This window comes from Echinops telfairi, unplaced genomic scaffold (assembly GCF_000313985.2).
Source record: "Echinops telfairi isolate 266 unplaced genomic scaffold, ASM31398v2 ScPeMD7_7469;HRSCAF=8507_0, whole genome shotgun sequence".
Lineage (NCBI taxonomy): Eukaryota > Metazoa > Chordata > Mammalia > Afrosoricida > Tenrecidae > Echinops > Echinops telfairi.
This window is the reverse complement of record NW_022111372.1, coordinates 82,738,663-82,761,274: the sequence shown is the minus strand read 5'-3', so window position 1 is coordinate 82,761,274 and position 22,612 is coordinate 82,738,663. Positions and strand designations below refer to the sequence as shown.

At 58.3% G+C, this 22,612-nt stretch overlaps 1 protein-coding gene across 1 annotated transcript in view; it reads left to right on the top strand.

Annotated features, from left to right (window-relative positions):
* The first annotated feature begins 39 nt into the window (after positions 1-39).
* The window catches only part of NDST1 (N-deacetylase and N-sulfotransferase 1), a 28,757-nt gene continuing 6,184 nt past the window's right edge, over positions 40-22,612 (top strand). Inside the window, exons 1-10 of the mRNA XM_004696727.4 lie at positions 40-633; positions 5,850-6,344; positions 8,649-8,736; positions 10,322-10,476; positions 11,064-11,249; positions 13,208-13,336; positions 13,997-14,179; positions 15,049-15,145; positions 16,350-16,473; positions 21,419-21,593. Of these exons, the coding sequence (XP_004696784.1) occupies positions 121-633; positions 5,850-6,344; positions 8,649-8,736; positions 10,322-10,476; positions 11,064-11,249; positions 13,208-13,336; positions 13,997-14,179; positions 15,049-15,145; positions 16,350-16,473; positions 21,419-21,593 (2,145 nt within the window). The 5' untranslated portion in view covers positions 40-120. The remainder of the gene's footprint in view (positions 634-5,849; positions 6,345-8,648; positions 8,737-10,321; positions 10,477-11,063; positions 11,250-13,207; positions 13,337-13,996; positions 14,180-15,048; positions 15,146-16,349; positions 16,474-21,418; positions 21,594-22,612) is intronic.

The following is a 22,612-nucleotide window of genomic DNA, read 5'->3' as shown; positions in this document are numbered from 1 at the left end:
TGCTTCCCGCATCTCTGTGAATTTGTTGGCCGGTGGACTCTCATCTGTCGCGTCTCTTGCGCGTGGCCGTGGGGCGACCAGGGCCGGCCTGGCGTCTAGCGGCCGAGTCGCGGGACCAGGATGCCCACCGCGCCGCGCCTGCGGCGGCTGTGTCGGCACGTGTCCCCGCAGGCCGTGCTCTTCCTGCTGTTCCTCTTCTGCCTGCTCAGCGTTTTCGTCTCCGCCTACTACCTGTATGGCTGGAAGCGGGGCCTGGAGCCCTCGGCGGAGGCGCCCGAGCCCGACTGCGGGGACCCACCGCCCGTGGCCCCCAGCCGCCTGTTGCCGCTGAAGCCCGTGCAGGCGGTCGCCCCTTCCCGAACCGACCCGCTGGTGCTGGTGTTCGTGGAGAGCCTCTACTCGCAGCTGGGCCAGGAGGTGGTGGCCATCCTGGAGTCCAGCCGCTTCAAGTACCGCACAGAGATCGCGCCGGGCAAAGGTGACATGCCCACGCTCACCGACAAGGGCCGCGGCCGCTTCGCCCTCATCATCTACGAGAACATCCTCAAGTATGTCAACCTGGACGCCTGGAACCGGGAGCTGCTCGACAAGTACTGTGTGGCGTACGGTGTGGGCATCATCGGCTTCTTCAAGGTACAATGTGTGCGGGGCCAGGTGGCACAGAATGCGTGCCAAGCCCTGGGAGTATGGGGGGTGGGGTGGGGGTGGCGGTCTCTAGTGAGTGCTAACCCTAATTGTGGGCACGTGGCAGGGGCAGGCCCTGGGCAGGGGTCTTGCATTGCTAGGTGCTTCTAAACCTCGACAGCAGCCTCCTGGGGGAGGCAGCATGTGCCCATTTTACAGATAAGCAAACCAAGGCAAATCAATTGCTTCTCTGTGACTATGCAGCCTGTAAGGGGTGGGGGGCTTGGGGGGGGCAGGATTAGACCCCAGGGTAGGCTCTCTATCCCATGCCCCTCCCATCCGGGGCCCTTTTGCACTGGGAGAAAGGGGACCAGGCAACCTCAGGGGGCAGGTGGGGAGCTGTGTGGGGTACTTGTAGCCACTGCTGGGATTGGGGTCCCTGATGAGAGGGTGCTGCTGAGAATCCTGGGGAAGGGGAGGCACAGGCCCGAGGTCACTACCAGACCTCGCGTGAGTGACTGCTGGCCCGAAGCGAGCTTTGGGGAACATTGTGGACATCTCCTCAGGGTATCACAGAGGGAGGAGGTGGCCAAAGGCCCTGCTCTTGGGTGCTGACCCTCAGACAGTGGGAAAACAGATGTGTGCGAGTGGGCACAGTGAAGGGCAGATAGGTCAGTGGTTGTGGGTACTCGTTCTGGTGCGACCTCTGATAAAGGGACCCCAGGGGGTGTGTGGCGAAGGGGCCCTCCATGTGAGTAGGGAGAAGGTGGCCAATCCACCTGTTGTTGTCAGGTGGGGATTCTGGCTCATGACGTAGGTGAGTAGAACTGGTCCCTAGGGTAGAACTGGCCCCAGGCTGTGATCTGTATGGGACGGAGTGCCAGGCCTTGTTCCCACAGCACAGAGCCACTGCCCAGCTTCAAACTGTCAACCTTGTTGCTTAGCTGCTGAGCACCCTGCTGTCCACCTACAGGTGGGCGGAGGCAGCTCTCCTGGTTGGCCTGCTGCTCTGTGCTAGCGGCCAGCAGCCCGGAGCTGGCCCTTGGGGGTGGAGGGGTGGGGGTGGGGGCTTTCGCACCTAGCGCAGGGGGATGCTTGCTCCGCAGCTGGGAGCTCTGCTTTCCACCTGCTGCAGTACAGAGCACCCTGGGGAAAATGCTGGCCCAGTTGATGGCTTTACAGCACCACAGTGTCCTGGTTTACCTCTTCCCCTGAACTTTGTACCCGCTTCCACCGTGAACTTCGGCATACCTGGTCCCAAGCCCCGTGCCCTAGACGTGTCAGGACGGGTGTCGGCAGGTGCTCACTCAGTGCCACCTCTGCCCTCCCCATGGCCCCTGAAATGACACTGCCACCCTCCACTGAGGCCGATGGGCAGCTCCCTGATTGAAGAGAGGAGGGGCAGGCGGCAGGGCTGGGAGGTGTGCTGTGGTCATGTGTCTAATAAGCATAGGTCCAGGGTGTGAACCCTGGCAGCCTGTCTCCACAGACCCTGCCTCACCCAGTCTGCAGCACACCACTGACTGGCTCCAGGGGACACAGCTAGCCCTCAGGGTCCCCCGTGTCTGGGGCCCAGCTACTGGGCTGGGCTCGTGAGCACAATTGGTGTCATGGTGCTTGGAGCCCTTCTAGCCCCATTACTCACCTGCAGGAGCCCTTGAAGCCTCAATGCGGGGACCGCGGCCACCGCGGTCCAGGTCCCCCTGCCCTTCCTGCCTTGGCGTAGCCTGGCAGGGTTTGAGCCTGAGGTTTCTGTGCTCCAGTGGGCGCCCTCTGGTGGTCACACTGCAAGGCTACGAGGACACTTTGGGTGCTGTGTACTGGGGGCGGCGGGGTGGGGGTGGGCTTGGCAAACTGGAGGGTTGTTGGCTTTCCGATCTGGTGACGTACAGTTTCCAGTTCCCCCTGGTGGCTGGTTCCCAGCATGGACTTTAAAGTGCAGACCCTGATTCAGCTTGTTCTCTCCCCTAACCATCATGATCGTGGGCAGGCCGCTCGCCCCGTCCCTACAGCAGGCCAGTCCCAGCCAGCGCCTGCCTCACTGGGGCATGTTGAAGATACAGCACGGACAAGTGAGGTGCCAGAGACAGTGCCGGCAAGGGCAGCTGGCATGTTTTGTCATCGTATAGGGTTGCTAGGAGTTGGCGTTGGACCGATGGCAGTGAGTTTTTAAATTTTAGTTCCGCAAAGACGCCAGGTGTATGTCCCGTGTCTGACCAACAGGTGCTCCTTGTGGTCCTTGGGGAGAGCAGGTCCTACCTCACCCAAGTCGCCCAAACCAAACTCGCTGCCATCGAGTTCATTCCGACCCACAGGGCAGAACTGCCCCCGTGGGTTTCTGAGGCTGTAGCTCCCTATGGGAATAGAAAGCCGCGTCTTTCTCCCTGGGGGTGGCTGGTGGTTTTGAACTGCTGACCTGTGGTCACCAGGACTCCTGACAGAGGGCCTGACTCAGGGCAGGCAGTAGTGGTTGCTGATCGGATGGGGTAGAGCATTTACCCTCTGGTGTGCTCAGGACTGAGGACCAGGAGGCAGACCCTCTCCTGCAGGGCGGGGTGAGGCCCGTCTCCTTCGGGTGAACGGTTTGCTCTGGGCTACTAACCCGAATGTTGGCTGTTCAGAGCCCCCAGCAGAGCTGTGAGAGAAAGACAGACCTAGCAGAACTTGTTTCTGTACAGATCCTCAAAACTCTCGCTGTCATGGTGGGTCCGAGTGGGTTGGAGGGCAGTGAGGTTTTCTCCTTTAGTGGGATGAGGCCTGCAGAGACCTGCAGTGGGTTCAGCTCTACCAGTGCAGCCTCACCTTCGTCCCCTCCCGGTTGGCTTCTTTCCTTGCTGGCTGGGCGGGTGATCTGAGACTTGGCTTTCTCCTTCCTTTGATGGCTCCCAGCTGGGCCATTGGCTGAGCTACCAGCACCTGGGGTTCAGGTCAGGGTCAGGGCTTTGAAATGGGGGCCTCCCGCACCCATGGTCCAGTGTAGCCTCCCAGGCCCGCAGCAGATGATGGGGCAATCCCGGAAACGTCATCGGCCGCAGGCACCTTGGCTCACACAGCCCCCGTGCTTGGCCAGCGCCGATTTCGGGGTGGGGGTGGGGTGGGGGGGGGGGCAGCAGGGCTAGGGGCCTGGCCTTTCAGGATGGTGCTGTGCATCGGACCTCAACACCGGAGGCCGCCTTGGGATGGGGTAAGAGGCTGGCACACCCTCCTGGTGTTTGGAATCAAACCCAGACCCTGCTTTGTGGTTTACCAGGCCAGGGCCCTGCAGAGCCTTTGTGGGAACTAGAAAAGAGCACTTGCGTATGGAGGGGATTAGCCAAAGGCGCCCTTCTGGGCATACACAGGTCTGCCCTGTGGCACCAGGCTCACCGCGATGTCAGCCCCCACCTGTCCCCACGGCTACCGGATGGCTCTCCGAGGGGGCTGGGACCAGACCCACTTCCTGAGCTTTGCTGTCCACTGGTGTTTGCCCGCCTCGCTGCTTCTCCTCCACCTGGCAGCCAGATGGAGCTTTTCAAGATGCAAATGGCACTGTCACGCCTCGGTGCAAAACCCTCTGATGCGGCCTTTGATGACTTCCGCTTGCTCGAGAACAAAATCCCGAGTCCTGGAAGCTGGGCCTCTCCAACCCGTGTCCTTTCTGCCTATCTCCTTCCCTCCCCCCTGGCTCCCTTAGCTGCTTGACCTTGGGGAGCCCTTTCCTACCTCAGGGCCTTTGCACTTGCTGCTCTTGGAACTTGGCCCCTCCCCTCTCCCCTCACGGACAGTTGCTCATTCTTTAAACCTTACCTCCAGAGTCCCTCTGTCTGGGACATTCTGCTCTCCTGGAGATGGGGTCTTTCTCTGCCCAGCATGTGCCACCTCACAGTCGCATGTCTCTCCGCGTGGTCCTGTGATCCTGTCTCTCTTCCCTGCTTGGCTTTAAGGCACGAGAGGCAAGGGGCCCTCATGTCTTTTTCACGGTCTCCTTGCCACTCACACAGCGCCTGGCACAGGGAACAGCTGTGGGCTGAGCACACAAAAACCTGTGTGAAGCAGGCACCACGTGCCAGGCCCTGAGGGCCAGTCTGCTCCTCCTTAATTCTTTTGAAAAGCCCGGCTTGTCCATCTAACGCATGTGCCCCCACTGGCGTCAGGCTCCAAAGTGTTCCGATGCAGGGCCTGCCCTTGAGCTGGCCCAGGCTGGCGGGGGAGAGGCCCGGAGCGGGCAGGGCGTGCAGCAGGCTTAGACCTCGCCCCGGGGAGGACACCCACGCGGGGTGTGGGAAGATGAGTCGGAGCTTGTTAGGCCAATAAGGCAAAACAGAACAGGCACAAGGAGAGGATAAACTGAACCCTGTCCCGAGGCAGCCAGCTGCAAGGACATGAGAGCCTGACTGTGGCCTGTGGGGAGACCACGAGGGAGACGGGCAGTGGGCCCAGAACAGGAGAAGGGGGTCTTGGCCATTGTCTGCAGGTCCCCAGGAAGCTGGGAAGCAGGAGGCTCAGGAGAAGTGACAGTGGGTGTGGGGGAAGGAGGGCCATGGGACCTGGTGCTCCTGGGAGGGGCTGACCTCAGTGTTTCCACATGCCTCCGGGGCACTAGGGATTTGTGGGGGCTGAGAAGGCAATGAATGATCTTCACTCACCACAGCAGAGATGCCTCCTCTGATCTTTTCTCCCTGCTTTGAGTGTGCCTTCCTCCAGGCCAGTCACTGGAACCCCAGGCAGTCAGGTTGCTGGGTAGGGACAAGAGGCTCCAGGGCCAGACCACCCAAGGGCACTTTCCTCACCCATGGGGAGCCTGCCTGCAGAGGCTGATGTGAGCCAGCCAGAAGGAGAGGTTGAGAATGCTCAGATTCCCAATCCCAGCCCTGTGCCAGCCACTCCCCCCCCCACACACACACACAGCCCCCTGCCCCGCTGAGGCCAGGCAGTCAGAGAGCACAGTCATATAGACCCAGTTAGGTCTTCATCTCACAGTGGACTTGGCCTGCGCCTCAGTGCCACATCCCCACCGTCTGTCACATGGGGTGGCGCTGTGAGGGTGCGCAGTGTTTCTGCTGCGTGCCCGGTGGGGTAAGCACGTTGGATCTGTGAGGGTATTATGGGTCGGGGGCTGGGGCTGTGAGTCAGGAGCTCGGTGACCCTGCAGGACCATTAGTGAGTACATTGCTGTCGGTGTCTGAAACCCTGGGCTGGCCAGGGACTGTGCATCTGACAGCTCTGTCCCCTGCCTCCGGCTACAGGCCAATGAGAACAGCCTGCTGAGCGCACAACTTAAAGGCTTCCCACTGTTCCTGCACTCGAACCTGGGCTTAAAGGACTGCAGCATCAACCCCAAGTCCCCACTGCTGTACGTGACGCGGCCCAGCGAGGTGGAGAAGGGCGTGCTGCCCGGCGAGGACTGGACTGTGTTCCAGTCCAACCACTCCACCTACGAGCCGGTGCTGCTGGCCAAGACGCGCTCGTCCGAGTCCATCCCACACCTGGGCGCGGACGCCGCGCTGCACGCTGCACTGCACGCCACCGTGGTGCAGGACCTGGGCCTGCATGACGGCATCCAGCGGGTGCTGTTCGGCAACAACCTTGGCTTCTGGCTGCACAAGCTGGTCTTCGTGGACGCTGTGGCCTTCCTCACGGGCAAGCGTCTCTCACTGCCGCTGGACCGCTACATCCTGGTGGACATCGACGACATCTTCGTGGGCAAGGAGGGCACACGCATGCAGGTGGACGACGTGAAGGTATGGTCGGGCCCCACGCAGGAGGCAGCCTGGCTGGTGGGTGCAGCCCGTCCAGGGGAGGCCTGTGTGCGGCTCTGCCAGGGGACAGGCCCTGGTGGAGCTTCCAGACGGCAGACTGGGAAGAGAGACTGGGGAGGCAGTCCCTCCTGAGCCAAGTCAGTGGGTGCAAGCCACTGCAAGGGTCCCAGTGGTCTCCTCTCCTGGTTCATGGGGCCGCCCAAGTCAGGGGTGGCCTGGCAGGAGCTCTTAATTCAAAACATGTTCCCCCAGTAAACTGTGTGTAAACCATAGCGTAGCACTCGTATGCAGACAGACCGGTCACCTTTGAAGGGAAGTAGCTGAAGCACCAGGGTCGGCAGGCAGCCTTTGAAAGACAGTTTTAATCAACTCCCACATTTAAACTTACTTGCAAAAGAAACCACATCACTGGTCTAAGTGGAAAGTTGGTATCAGATGCCATAAATAGAGACAACCATCACAATAAATCTGGTGGAAACAAAACAGGGATTAAATTCCCCAGGGAGCGTCTGCCAGGCCCATGCTGCTGTCCTCTCATCTGAGATTAGCAAGTGTCAGAAACATATTAGCACCAACCTAAGACTTCTTTTTGATGTTAGTTGCAGGCGATAAAAAGAGGCTTGTAGAGAGATACTTTCCTCATTGGCCACTGTGGGGGTTTGCCCGGGCAGGGCCTGTGTTTGTGGGCTGCCCAGACTTGGCTTCCAGCCCCAATTTGACCCCAGTTGACTGGGGACTCTTGGGCAATCCCGGTCGTCTGAGTCTCAGCTGTCAAAGCCGAGAGGGAGGAGATAGATGGGAAGTCCTCGGAGGGGTAATCAGGGAGGCCGCTGGGCCAGGCCCAGAGCCCCCTGGCCCCCATGCCTCTTCCATCAGGGTGTTTCTGGGAGCTGCTTGCCGCCTTGTGTTCCCCTGAGGGGTCCCTCCTGTGAGAGGCGAAGGAGCCTCCTCTGAGCCCTCCTGCTCCCAGACCTCACGTGGTGCCGCTGTCACGTGAGAGTGGAATTGAAAGATAACGGGGAACTTTCCGTTTCCTCGTGAACATTCCGAAGTCCCGGCGGGTCCAGTGGCCGTCTTCCTGTGGGGGCCCTGGGCCTCGAGCTCTGCTCCAGGGAGAGGCCTGGTGAGGCTGCCTGTGGCCAGGGTGGACCCTCGAGGAAGTCAGGTGTCCAGCCTGCGGTCCCTGGGGCCCTTTGTGGGGAGGAGTGCTGAGAGAGGCACTCCACGCTGTGCCCAGCGCAGCAGGCTGCCTGTTCCCCTCCAGCACCCCTTCTCAGGGCCCTTCAGCACCATCCGCAAGGCCTCCCCTTGACCCCTGCCCACCTGCTCCAGGCTCCAGTGGAGTCTGTCCTGCCACCTCATTAGCATGCGTGGGTGGGCTGCAGCGTGGCATGGTCCAAGACAGGAGCACAGGAGCGGTTTGGTCCCGGCCCTCTGTCCCCGCCACCTGTCCTCACAGCAGCCCCGGGGGTGGGGATCCCCAACCTCCCTTTTCACAGAGGACACGGAGGCTCCGAGGAGATGTCACCTGCGAGGGCACACAGCTGGAGCCCGCGAGCTCGGTCGCTCGCCGGAGGTGACAGCACTGCCCGGACGGGCCAGGGCTTTGTCTTTGCAGAGTTTTCTGAAACCAGTCTCTTGCACATGTCTTCACCACAGCCCGTGAATCGTGCAGCACAGGGACTTTGTTTTCCTCCTGAACGCAGAGTATAACGCAACACTTGTCTCAGGAGCGTCAGCGCCCCTCACTGACTTGCAAAGCTCTGGGTGTGCCCTGCATTGGAACCTTGGGCACCTGGGCATCTTGGGAAAAACCATGGTCCCTGGACACTGGCCTGGCCCAGAGGAGAGACCCTCCACGTGTACAGCACACTGTGGCAGGGACCCCATACACGTCAGCAGCCCCCAGCTTAAACACCCGTCTGGGGGCTTTCTGTGCACAGTTCATTAGTTCTCCGAGAGCCCCACGGGGGAGCCAACAGACAGACAGTGTTCCCGTGTTACGGTTGGGGAAGCTGAGGTCCAGAAACATGTCCTTTCTCAAGGATGCCTCTCAGAGACCAACTGATTGCAGGTCTTTCTCGCCTAAGGTCCAAGCTGGGCCCACCCGCAGAAGGCCCCTGTTGTTGCTGTCATGAACTTGGGAATGGCTTTTTGGACAAAGGGCTGCAGTTTGATTTTGCCCCGAGGGGCCTGTGCAAACAGTGTAGTGGGCCTTGCCGGCCCCAGCAGGAGTTGCTGGCAGCTTTGACTACCCCTCACCGGGTCTCCCTTTCTCTCCCCAAGGCCCTGTTTGACACACAGAATGAACTTCGCACACACATCCCAAACTTCACCTTCAACCTGGGCTACTCAGGGAAATTCTTCCACACAGGTAAGTGGCCTGGCCCTGCCTCTACTGGCAACTTTCAGGGGTTCATCCGCCCCCAGATCCCCCAAGCACTGTGTTGCAAGAGGCAGCAGCGGTGGGCGGAACCGACCCAGGCTAGGTGCAGATTTGACTCTGGCCTCTCTAGAGACAAGAGCTGGTCACTGCCCCAGGCCCTTCCAGGGTAAGGTCACTGAGGGCAGGTGCAGCTTGTATTACTCTGGTTAGGGCAGCTTCTCCATTCTGATTCCTTCCAACCTCCAAAAACACCAAGCCCACTGCCATGAAGCCCAGCCCACACAGTGTTTCCGAGACTGTAAGCCTTTATAGGAGCAGACAGTCTCATCAATCCCTTGCAGAGCCGATGCTGGTTTTGAACCACTGACCTTGTGGTTAGCATCTGACACCCAACCCACAGTGCCTCCAGGGCCTCTTCTGACGCTCCCTGCCATTGAAGATTCCTGTGGTGCTTCTGCTGATAGCAGCACCACAGAGAGGAACAGTGCAGAAGCAGATACAATGGAAAAGGAGATGGCTCTGCCCCTTTACTTTAAGGTCAGGGACACAGGCTCTGGGTTGAGTGGTTCCTGCCTGCCTCCTCCCTCTGAGCACACCCAGGGTCCTCCCATGCTGCCCTTCAGGGATTGGGCAAGAGGGAGCAAACCCTGAGCGGGCACCATCACGGACCATTCAGTTAACAGCCATCTCTGGGCTCTGTGTCCCCAGCAGTTTTATCGGCATATAACTCACCGATACTCAATTTAGGAGTTCATTCACCTCAAGAACAGTTTATACCATCAACACCACAAACAGTAGTTGTAGAACATTTTCTTCAGTCTGGTACTCATTGTCATTAGCTCCCCATTTCCCCGCAACCTGCCCTGCCACACCCCCAAGGAAGCATGAACCCAGTTACTGCTTCTATAGCTTTACCTAACCTGGATTTCATAGAAAGACATTAATAACCAAAAACCAACAGCGATAACAAGGTAAAAGAAATAAAAACCTCAATCTCAAAGAAAACAGAAAAGATGAAAAACTGGCACAAATTTAAATGGATGCTAAGGGGCACCCAGTGATAGCGTGGGTGCTCAATTGTGACCTAACTGCATGTGCAGGGATCCACTTTCCATCGAAGTCTGCATGTGAGCAAGGACAGCCTCGCTGGAAGTCTCAGCAGAATCCTCGGGCCAGTCTGTGCTCGCAGCTCCAGGGCCCAGGGGCAGACAGCCTATGTTCCCAGCGCGCACCCATCCGAGTGATAGTGGTAATACGTAAGAGGCACAGGACTGAGCACCCTGCCGCATAAGGAGCTCTGCAAATGTATCAAGGACACGCGGCCGAGTCAGAACAGTGCAGAGACTAAGAGCAGGCACATCAGAGTGGGCGGGGACCCCTGAGTCTGGCTCCAAGCCCTGTGTGGCGCAGGTGGGTCCCCAGGGCCCAGCGAAGAGAAGGGCTTTGGAGTCAAGCGCACATCCAGGCTGGGCTTTCGGGCTTTGGGTCTGTGCTGGATGGCAGATAATTCTCCTGCGGCCTGGCTGAGGTTGGAGGCGGGGTGCGCCGGCTGAGCCTCCTGTGCTGGCTGCAGGTACCGACGCCGAGGACGCAGGGGACGACCTGCTGCTGTCCTACGTGAAGGAGTTCTGGTGGTTCCCCCACATGTGGAGTCACATGCAGCCCCACCTGTTCCACAACCAGTCCGTGCTGGCCGAGCAGATGGCCCTGAACAAGAAGTTCGCTGTCGTGAGTAAGACTCCCTGCCAGGCAGAGCCGGGTGGGCTAGGGGCCAGGCTGGGCTGCCCACTGCTGGCCTCACAGCTTTGTGGTGGCATCCCGGGGCAGGGCTGGGACTTGCAGTCTCACGGTAGCCTCACTGAGACCCCCACGGGCAGGTAGCAAGAAGCCGTGCTCAGGGAGGTCACAGCAGCTTAACAGCAGCCCAGCCGGCCTTAAGCCCAGGCCCGGCTGTGGTCTGAGCCCTGGCTCTTCGTTTTCGGCTCAGCAGGGAGGTGCTTTGTGAGAAGGGAATGAGACTGGTTTTAGGCCCACCCTGGGCCCACCCGCTGGGCAGCTTGAGCCAAGAGAAGACAGGAAGACCCCCCATCCTTTTCTCCCCACAGGGCGCACAAGTCCTCTGCTGGTGGAGGTCAGGAGGCCTGGGTTCTGGTCTTGCTCAGCCAGTTAGTCTGGGCCCTATGCGCACCCCTCCCCACCTGCCCCACGAGGACTTGGACCACCTGCCCTGGGGATCCAGCCTTCGGTGTCCCCAGGAGGACCAGGGCGCAGAGGGGTGGGGCCCCACGCCCACCCTGCTTGATCCTCGTCCACAGGAGCACGGCATTCCTACAGACATGGGGTACGCCGTGGCCCCCCACCACTCAGGCGTGTACCCCGTGCACGTACAACTGTACGAGGCCTGGAAACAGGTGTGGAGCATCCGCGTGACCAGCACGGAGGAGTACCCTCACCTGAAGCCGGCCCGCTACCGCCGCGGCTTCATCCACAACGGCATCATGGTGAGCCGCTGGGTGCTGGCCCAGCCCCAGGCTCTCTGCTGGGGGAGCGGAGCTGCGGGGACAGCCCATCTCATGAGCTCTTGCTTGCTTTGGGGGCACTGATGGGAGGGGCTCGGGCCCAGGGCAGGAGGAGGGCCTTGTGCTCCTGGGCGGGGCCGAGGAAGAGAGATGGTAATGAGTGCTGGGGAAGGTCAGGGGCCATGTCCTTCTGTGAGGGCAGAGGTGTCTGAGGACAGCTGGGAGGCCCAGGTGACTGAAAAGGGAATGTGGGGAGAGCTGCAGTCAGAGGGGTGCTGGGCTGGACTGCAGAGTCTTGTGGGCCATTGAAGGACGCTAGCTTGTAATCTGAGGCAGCAAGGTTCTGCACAGAGCGGTGATCCAATCCGACTCATGTTTTAAAACCGTGGTTCTCCACCTTCATACTGCGACCCTCATACAGTTCCTCATGTGGTGGTGACCCCCAACCATAAAATGATCTTCGTTGCTACTTCATCACTGTCATTTTGCTACTGTGATGAATCAGGCGACCCCTGTGAAAGGGTCGTTCAACCCCCAAGGGGTCTCGACCCACAGGTTGAGAACCACTTTTCAAAGGCTCTTGCTGAGTCCACAGGATGGAGGCACAGGTGAGAGGGGGTGCAGGGAGGCCACCTCAGGTGTCCAGAGGAGCTGCTCAGGGTGTGGTGCTGACGTGCAGAGGCTCTGCTGAGAACATGGTGCCCAGCGGAGCTGCTGGCCAGTGGGGTGCCGGGTGTTTGAGGAGAGGAGGAGTGATGGGGTTGGAGCTTCTTGGCGAGTTGTTCACAGACTCGAGGGGAAGCTGCAGGGAGGGCTGGCCTGGCTCCGTTGTTGATTCCTTCCTTCACCGACTGGGGGACCAGCCTCCACGTCCCAATGGGTCCTAGGGGACAGTTGTGTAATGGAGGGGTAAATTAAAGAGGCCTCAGACAAGACATGCAAGGGCTCACCTCTCCCATGGAGACTGGAACCAGAGAGAGAGCGAATGTCTTCTCTCACAGGCGTATGTGATCTCGAGCACGCAAGCCACGCCAAGCACATACGTGGCAGGATGGGGGGGCCACTAGAGATATACACCTGACAGAAGGTACTATGTGACAGGAAGGTGGCGGGTTCTGGAGATAAGGTGGCAGCCTAACCTTCCTGGAGCTGACTTGACCTTAGGTGTCCCTGAGCACTCCTCCAGGTGAACAGTCTCTGATCCTTACCAGACAGGAGTGGACCTCCTTAGGGTGGGCTGGTCTGATTGCTCTTGATGGGACGACCTTCAGGCAGACAGCCTTCCAGTGCATAGCAGCAACCATGTGCTTGCAGGCGGGACCTTACAATATTAGGTGGGGCGGGGTGGGACAGGGTGAGGAATAACTTCAGTTGGGAGGATGTGGCAGGGAGGCATCTCCCAGACTCCCTAGAGATGTGTCTGCACACACTCTTTCCGGCTCTCAGTTTCCCCCCTACCGATCACGAAAGCTCCAGAGCGTGCCTTGTCCTCTCAGAGCCCTCCATCTGTGGGGGACAGAGAAGCCAACGCCTGACCGAGAGTGCTGCTGCCAGGGGTGTCCCGGGCCCAGCGGGGAGTGGGGGTGGGGCGCTGCTTAGCGAGGGTCGGCACCCGCGTGAGCAAACATCCGGAGCTCCCGGCACGCTCACTTCCTGCAGCTGTGACCCCGGCACTGGGCATCTTGTGCAGAGGGTAGCAGCGTGTATGTCAACAGCAAAGGCCTGTGGGTTCACAGGAGGGGGAGGGGCTATAGGGAGAGGGGTCCCCAAGAGCGGAGGCTGCGAGAGGAGCCAGCCTGGGAACAGGCCCTGGCCTTGGCTCCGCGTCGCACGGGAGGTAGGCTTTCTCAGGAGGTTAGCTTTGCCCTGCTCCCGAAGAAGGGTCCTCCAGACCCCACCTGGCCCCGGAGACACCCTAGCTCCCCCCCGCCTGCCCCCAGGTCCTCCCTCGGCAGACGTGCGGCCTCTTCACACACACCATCTTCTACAACGAGTACCCCGGTGGCTCCAACGAGCTGGACAAGATCATCAACGGGGGGGAGCTCTTCCTCACCGTGCTCCTCAATCCTGTGAGTGCTCCACCACCAGGGCTGCCGGGAGGACAGGGCGTCCTGGGGGAGTGCCGGGCTGCCCCTTGGGACCCCTGCCCCCCCTGTGCTGAGCATCCCGGATCGACTCTGGCACCTCCTCTCTTTCACCCGCTGCTTTCTGATGAGCTCATTGATGTTGGGCCCCCGTTCTCTGCCCGGCGTCCCTCACACACATGCACAGGTGATACTAGTCCCGGGAGCTCCCTAGGGCTCGTCTTCCTTTTCTGTCATGGCCACGCAGGCGGGAACAACAGGAAACCCATGCCAGGTGTGTGCTGGTACTCAGCAATAACAAAACACTCACAGCTTTCACGGGAAGTCGGCTTCCCACTTCGAGGGTGTAGCCTTTGGTAGGTTTCTTCCCAGCTGTGGCCGGCCAGGGGACAAAGACGAGGCTTTCTGTGCCCACAGAGAGGGACAACCTCGGGAACCGCAGGGGCAGTTCTACCCTGTCCCGTAGGGTCCATGGGAGTTGGCATCCACCCGCTGGCAGTGAGCTGGGCTTTTGGGGGTTTGATGCCTAACCAGGCAGGGGTCACCTAGTTCAATGACAGCCAGATACTTTGGACTGGCCATTGGGTGGCCCTGCAGGGGCCCCAGACACTGACTGGCCTGCCCCCCCCTCCCCTCCGGGAGCAGATCAGCATCTTTATGACGCACTTGTCCAACTACGGGAATGACCGCCTGGGCCTGTACACCTTCAAACACCTGGTGCGCTTCCTGCACTCCTGGACCAACCTGCGCCTGCAGACACTGCCCCCTGTGCAGCTGGCTCAGAAGTATTTCCAGATCTTCTCCGAGGAGAAGGACCCGCTCTGGCAGGTGGGTCTCGGAGGTGCACGGCAGCCTGGGTGCCTTGGAGCTGGATAGAATGCCCACCCGCTCACGGGGACAGGTTCTAGGCGGGGCCTCAAGGACTTGGACCCCGCAAGCCCTCACCTGTGCTGTCAAGTAGTGCAGGGGCACACTTGCTCGCTGTGGGAACATGGTGCGCGCTTGCTCCTGGGCGCACATGTGTGCACGTGTACATGTGCACACCTCCCCTCCAGTCCTACGTGCCTGCACACTCACACAGCGTGTGCAGGGAGCAGGGGAACGTGCGCAGATGATGGCTACGAGATGGCAGCCCCGCTCTGGCTTGGCTTTTGGATTAGCTCTGCCTTTTCTGACCCCGGCAGACCCCTGGGAAGGGCCTGAAAGGAGGAGGGCACTGGGGGCTTTTGAGGAAGCCTGTCCCTGAAAGCAGAAGCTGGTCAAAGTAGTGTCAAAGTTTCCACCAGGTGTCTGCAGGCCGGGCCCCCTGAATCATGGCCGGTTGCCACCTGTTTTTGTAAATAAAGTTTTATTGGAACACCACCATGCTCACACTCTTAGGTATTCTCGGTAGCTGTGCTCATGCTGCGCCAGAAGCGTTGAGGAGCTGCAGCAGAGACCGGAGGCTGCACTTAACACTAGAATCTTGCCAACCGACCCTTAGCTCAGCCTCAGCTCAGCCACTTACATCCAGCAGGGACACACCAGCTCCTGTTAGGTGTCCAGCCGGGGGCTGACAGTTTTCTAGGATCTGTAAGCAGGGGGTGGGGGTGGGGGGAGGGTGAGACAACCCAAAACGGTCTCTGTCCACAAGGAGCTCCTGTCCCGAGGTGGGGACTGCTCACTGGGGGCTCCCCCTCCCCCCCGCCCTGCTCTAGGACCCCTGCGAGGACAAGCGCCACAAAGACATCTGGTCCAAGGAGAAGACGTGTGACCGCTTCCCCAAGCTGCTCATCATCGGGCCTCAGAAAACAGGCAGGTCTCTCCCAGGCAGCGGCCCCCCACCCCACCCTGGCTTTTTGCTCTCAGTCAACCTTCTGGGAACTGTCTTGCCCTGTTTTCCCCAGGAGGCAGCCGTAACGGTGGCGTCATCCTGAAGGGTTGGTCAGTATGTAGGTGGGAAGAAAGCAGGGGTGGGGTGGGGTGGGCACAGAATTCTCCCTCAGGTCCCCCTGCGAGTCTCTCGGTCTAGTCGGAGAAGCCCACGCCAGCCTGGCAAAACTAGTTCCGTGCCAAGAGGCCTGTGATCAATGAGTCAGGTCTGTCGGAGGCGCAGGAAAGAAGTGGAAACCCCATGCACACCTCCCGATGAGGGGGCTTCAAAACGTTCACAGGAAAACTCCATTACCTCTTCCTTCCATTTTCCCACAAGCTGTTTTGAAGCGCCCTGCCCATAAGGCATGGATGGGGATCAGCCCAGTTTTACAGACCAGGAACTCTTGTCTCAGAGAAGTTAAATGACTTCCTCAGACACGTCCAGTTCAGCAGAAGCGGCAGGTCTTGAATCCCGGTATTTGTGACCCCAAAGCTTACTTACATGCTGTGAGTCCCTAAACCTACAGCTCTCCCTCAAGCACGTGCTTTAAAGGAGCCACAGACCACACCACAGGGCAAGGGTGAGCTCCCTGGGTCGTTGGGAGACAAGGGGGCACGAGTGAGGGCCAGGCACCCACAGAAGGACACATTTCAGGTACATTCCTCGGACCTTTGAGAATTCCTGTGTTAACCGCACCGGGAACTGTAGGGCCCTCCTTTTGGTAATCCCCTCCAGATTGCCGGAAAGGGCTGAAGCTGGAAGGGACTGAGAGACACCATCCAGTTCTGGGGTTATGTGTGAGGCAGGAGTAAGCACTTGGAAATGGCCATGTGGTACAGTGGAGAGGATTCTGAGGCTGGGCGCTTGTTCAGTGATGAATGCTGTGATGGATTAGTCATGTCTGCAGAGGGTGCAGGAGTTGGAGTGCCCATGTGCATGCCATGTATTTGCCAGCCTGCGTTTAGTAGAATTCCTTCCCTGAGAACATCAAGGCGTAGAGAAGAGGGGAGCTATGGAGCGCTGAGCCCAGAGCCCAGGTTTCAGAGAACAACCTCCACCACGCCCCACCCCGATGTTGCTTCCTGTCTCCCTCTTTTTCTCAGGGACTGGGCCTTGGGTCTCAGCTGCCTCCCCTCCCCACAGGCACCACTGCCCTCTACCAGTTCCTGAGCATGCACCCAGACCTGAGCAGCAATTATCCCAGCTCCGAGACCTTTGAGGAGATCCAGTTTTTCAATGGCCACAACTATCACAAAGGCATTGACTGGTGAGTGGACCTTCCCGCCCCCAGCGGGATGGGAAAGCCGGCACAGGAAGCAGCTGGCTCTTGCTCTCACGCAGCTGAAGTTCCTGTAAACAGGACAGAGCACAGTGTGCTTTTGGGGTTGTGGTGTTGAAGCCCCGTCGCAGACAGGACCCTTGATGAGGTAGCCCTTTGCCCCTTTGCATTATCACCTGCGGTCAGAGGCTGCTGGATGTCAGAGTCCAGCCCCTCCCTTGCTCTCGCAGAAACAGGGACCTGGGGGTGGGACCAGAGCAGGTTCTAACCTCCAACTGTCCCTTCTTGCTGCACTAGGCTGACCGTGGGGCAGGAGCTCCTCTGGTGCGCCCCTGCCTGTCCTTCATGGAGCTGCAGGTGTGGCTGAGTCTGCGGCACCCTTGCGCAGGAACAAGCGCTGTGCCCAGTCCTGCTCCATTCTCATCATTGCAGCCTCCTCACCCTCCCTCCTCTTTTTTGCTGACCCTCTACTTTACCAGCTAGGGTGTCTCCCCACACGTCCCGAGTATTCGAGACCAAGGCTTGCCGTCCTTGCGTCTGAGGAGCAGCCTGGCCGGGGTTCCTCCCAGGCAGCCTTGCTTGTTCTCTGGGCAGCTCAGGGCACTTGATGTCCCCCAAAATCCCACCCCCCACCCCCAGGGATGCACCAGCTCCTGTTTCTCACTCAGTGTCCAGCTGTCAGGGGCCTACTACACGATGGAGAGCACCGCGGCGGGGAGGCAGTGCACCGTGGTCTCCAGAGCCCTTGCTTTGCAGCATTGTGAGTCGGGTGCAGCACCTTCACTCCGTGCAGTGTGTCCTCTGATTTCCTGGCTGCTGCTTCCACGAGCCTTCATTGTGGATCCAAGCAAAATCCTTGACTACGTCAGTCTTTTCTCTGTTTATTAGGATGTTGCTTATCGGTCCGTTGGTGAGGATTTTGGTCTTTTTTACATTGAATTGCAGCCCGTAGTGAAGACTGCAGGTCTGATCTTCATCAGCCAGTGCTTTAAGTCCTCCTCACTCTCAGCAGCAAGGCTGTGTGGTGTGTGTGTGTTCGCAGGTTGTTGATAACCCTCCCTCCAATTGGGGTGCCCATTCCTCTCCATATAATCCAGTTTCTCTGATGCTGTGCTCAGCACACGGGTTAGTGAGTGTGGTGAGAGAACCCAGCCCCGGCTCCCGCCTTGACTCAGGTTAAACCTCTCAGTGTCCTCTTGTTCTGTTCAGGTAGCCCCCTCGATCCATGTACAGGTTCCCATGAGCACAGCGAAGTGTTCAGAATCCCTGTTCTTCATCAGTGTTACCACTGCTTGTTATGACCCACACAGTCAGGTGCCTGGGCATGGTCAATGAAACACAGGCCAACATCTTTCTGGCCTCGTCTCCCTTCAGCCACGATCCGTCTGTCGTACCTCAGCAGTGGCATCACGAGTGCCACGTCTTCTTCTGACACCGGCCGGATTTTTGCCAGCCCTCCCTCGATTTGCTGCTGCAACCATTGCTGACTGATCTTTAGTAAAATTTGACTTGCGTGTGATCTTAATGATTATTGTTTGATAATTTCAGTATTCTGTTGGGCCACTGTTCTTTGAGACAGGTACAAATATAGATATTTTTCAGTCGATTGGCTAGGTAGCTGTCTTCCAAATTTCCTGGCCTCGATGAGCGAGCGCTCCCAGTGCTCCATCAGCTTGTTGAAACGTTCAGTTGGTGTTCTGTCGACTCCCGGAGCCTTATTTTGCACGAATGTTTTCAGTGCAGCTTGGACTTCTTCCTTTAATACCCTGTGCTTCCTGGTCACATGCTGCCTCTTAAAATGGTTGGGGAGCTCTCACAGCTCTCATAACAGTCTATACATCCATCGTATCAAGCACATTTGTACATACATTGCCATCATCATTTCCAAAACATTTTCTTTCTACTTCAGTCATGGTATCATCGGCTCCTTGACTGATTCTTTTGGGTGCAGTATTCTCTGTAGTTCATCCATCTTCGCACGCTGCCTGCATCACGCAGTATTTTGCTCATGCCCCCACAGTATTGAGCGCTTTCTTCCGTTCTTTCAGCTCGAGTGACGCTGAGCGTGCGCCCCCTCTTTGCCTTTCTAACTCCAGGTATCATAACGCTCTCCCGTGTCTTCGCTGGTGGCCCTGGGACGTCTTCTGCTGAGCTCCTTTGTCAGTCGCTTCCCCCTTTGCTCTCGCTGCTCTGTGTGGGAGCACGTTTCAGTCTCTTCTCACACCCACGCCGGCATTTTCTTCCTCGACTTTTTAATGGTCCCTGCTTTCTTCCGTGCCATGTTCTTGATGTCACCCCACAACTTCCCAGGTCTTGGCTCATTGCTGTTCAATGCATCACATCTGTTCCGGAAACATTCTCTAAATTCACTCGGGTGGGATAGACTTCCCTTAGGTGGTATTTTGGCACTGGTGGCCTTGTTTTAGTTTTCTTCTTTGGCTTCAACCTGACCTTGCATGGAAGTAATTGGCGGTGAGTTTCACAGTTGACCCCCGATCTAGTTTTGGCTGATGATATTGAGCTTCTCCATCCACAGATGTCATCATTTGGTTCCTATAGAGTCCTTCTGGTGGGGCCCCAGTATTGTCGCCGTTTATGTTGGTGAGCAAACGGGGACTGGCCTTGAAGTTATGTCATGAGGTCTCCAGGTCCACTCCTTTCACCAAGCCCCTCCTTTCCAACTGCCAGCCCTCTTCCTGTGCAGCTTTTGAATCCCAGGCGCATCCGCTGGCACGCACGTGGGTCCCTTTCAGGCTGCACGCGTTGGCAGACTTCATTCTTCCTCACCAGCTTTCGTGGTTGGTGTGTGCATTTGAATAACAGTTATGCTAAGTAGACGTTATTTAGATATATGGGTATTGACCTGTCAGAGGTGGTATTGTGCTTCAAGATAGATCTTGAAATGTTCCTTTTTGACACGTCAGGCCCAGCAAAGTAACCGTGTGCTTGTATCACTCAGAAGCCCACAGGCCAGTCCCTTCCAGCCCACTGCTGCCAAGGATGTTGATCTTTATGCATTCCGGTTCAGACTTAACGACTTCCAGTTTTCCTAGATGCGTGCTCTCCACGTTCCTATTATGAATGGATGCCTGCCGCTCTTTCTGCTCATGTTGAGTTGTGCCCATCAGCAAAGGAAGATCCGGAAAGCTTGACAGTTTCGCGTCTTGAAGGTCGAGTCTCCTTTGAGGTGGCAGCCCTTCCCTGGTTGTATGTTTATTGCCTTCCCACCAGAGAGGCTCATCTTCCCGCCCTAAGAACAGGCAATGTTCCACAGCCACACAAAGGTTTTCAAGGACTGATCCCTCAGAAATGAGTCCCCCCATTTCTTCATCCTAGTCTCGTCGTCTGGAAGCTCAGCTGCAACCTGGCCACCATCAATGACTTGTTGATATTAGAAATGCATGCAGGCCACCACTGCACAACAAATGGACAGACCAGTGAGGGCTGAGCCCTGACAGAGTGCTTCGAATGGCGGCTTCTTACCAGACTCTGTCAGTGGAGGTGGGGTGGTTTTTGGAGTGGGGCCTGTTTAGGGGTGGTTTATCCCCCAGTTTTCTACTTGGCATGTCTTTGTACGTTGTTACGTTCCTCGCCTTAGGCGTGTGCTGCTGCTGTGTTTACATCCCTGAGCAGACGTGGTGGAGAGCTTGCAGGCTACCTTCTGTTTGATCTTTGGGAAGTTCTTCGTGTGTAGTTTTATTTTCTCTTTTGGCCTACCCATTGTCTGTATCCTGTCTGGTCAGTAAGTGTGACTGTCTGACATCTGGCATCTGCCTGTCATCTGCCTCTCTTCACGTGCCCACCAATTTCTCATCTAAAGCCGGTGGTGTCCAGAAGTGTATTTGAAAGTCAAATTTCTGCATTCTTTTAGAAAGGTAACGTGTTATATTCTGTCTTTAGCAGCAGCCTCAGCAGGGCCTGGGCAGCACCCCGCTAGCAAGTACATTAACATGGAGAGACACGTATGTCTAGTTACACTCAGAGAGATAAACAGGTCGAGAGGTGCTGCCTGTGCTGACTTTTCTAGGAATCGAGGGAAGCAGTTTCCGTTTCCAGAGCTTGCTTGGTGTAGGCCCTACAGACAGGATTGTGGTGTGCTCAGAACGGTGAACAGGACCTCGATAGCCAGGCTCTGGGGAGCCCCAAGACGCAGTGCTGGGGTACAGCGGGTGGAGCACCTGGGGGAGCCGCTTGGAGGGAGGAGGCCGTCTGTGGTGGTTCAGATTCACTGCCTGGGGACACGGGACGGCCCTCTGGGGCCACTTTGAGGTTTAATTCTGGGGGTGGGTCTCGAGTGGGGTGGCGGGACCTAGGCAGCCCTCGGTGGCTGTGATGAAGAGAGTCCTTAGGCGCAGAGGGTGGAGTGAGACCCTACAGACCCCTCCGTTAGGGTGGGCTCAGGTCCGGTGATCCCTGAAGCTGTACTCCTGACTGCTTGAGGAAGTGTCCCTAGGGGGTCTGAGTGTGTGCTTAGTTTCCAGAGGGGTTTTTCAGCTCAGAGGTGGCCCTGAAAGACTAGTGTGGACAGTCACCCTGGGGAAGGGGCTCCAGGGGACAGCAGGTGACAGCATCCCTTCCTTGGTCTCTTGGTCCACTGACAGCCCAGAAAATTCCACCCCAGGTCGGAAGAGGGCAGCACCTCCAGAGAGAGAGAGCCAGCCCTGTCAGTGTGTAGGTGGGGGCATTGAACTTTGGAAGGTGTGTGGGTGTTGGGACCCCAGGGCTTAGAGTTGAATGTCAGTCACTCAAACCCTAAGATCCTCCAACCACGGGGCCTGCAGAGAAATGCGTCAGAAGAGGCTGGCCCCTGCTCTGATGGGAGCTGGCTAGAATGTGTCCCGAGAAGTGCTACCCCTGGGCCCCACTCTCCTGTTCCCTTCCTCACGGGTCTTGCTCATGAACACGCCCCACCCCCACCCCTCTGTGCCTGCAGGTACATGGAGTTCTTCCCCATCCCCTCCAACACCACCTCCGACTTCTACTTTGAGAAAAGTGCCAACTACTTTGACTCGGAAGTGGGGCCCGAACGGGCCGCTGCCCTGCTGCCCAAGGCCAAGATCCTGACCATCCTCATCAACCCGGCCGACCGGGCCTACTCCTGGTACCAGGTGAGCTGGGGCTGGGCTGGGCTGGGCTTAGCTCCTCACTCATTCTTTCATCTAGTGTTTGCTAGGCCTCACCGCCTCCAGCTCTGAGCAGGCTGCCTGGGCTGTGGTGGCGAGAGGGAGGAGAGCCCTCCTGCCTGGAGCTCACAGCCTGGGCGGAGACAGGCAGAGCCGTGGCCACACATGCCGCAGCCTCAGGGGCTCCTGCCTTGGGTTCTCCGCCAGCAAGAGGTGGAGGCTGGTCCCACCTTGACAAAGCCCAAGTGTGGCAGTCTTCCGGGCTTGGACAGGTTGTCGCCTTGGGGGTTTGGGGGATGGGGTGATTTCAGAGGAAGTTGGGGTGCACTGTGACACACGTTCGAGAGGTCTCAGTCCTCGTCCTGGCTCGAGGTGAACAATGACTAGGACTTTAATTGACTTCGTTGTGACTCCCCTGGGCTCAGCTGTTTAGGAGGGTCCCTGCCGTGCCACCCGCTCTTCCCAGGGGGGTGGGGGCTGGGGGGATGCACTGCCAGCTTGTTGGGTGGCACCTGGGCCTGAGCCCCCGGTACCTTGAGAGGAGCCCACCCACCTGCCCGGATGGGAAGGAAGGCCTCTGAGTTGCTCCCTGTGCCCTGAGCTTGGTCTCAGGGGGTCTTGCTGCAGCCCGGAGGTGCTGGCAGGCTGCAAACCCGCTCTTTGGTCTCTCACTTCTCTTATTCCCCTCCCCTCCTGAGCCTGGGGACTTTCCTCTCATCTGTTGGGGAAGCTGCCTGCTTCCTCTCTGGCTTCTCTACCTCTACCCCATAGGCTTTGTCCTCAGGGAACCATCAGAGACTCCTGGAAGTCGCTTCTCCTGTTTCCTGTGTCACTCCCCCTTCTGCCCCCCGCCCCTTCCTGCCAGTGCGCAGACCTGGCTGGCCGCTCCCGGCATGGGGGGGGCGGGTGGCGCCAGCAAATAGAGGGAGAGCTACCATGATTGAGTCTGCCCCATGTTTTCTAACCACAGAGCATCCACACTGTCCACCTGCCCTGCTGGGGCC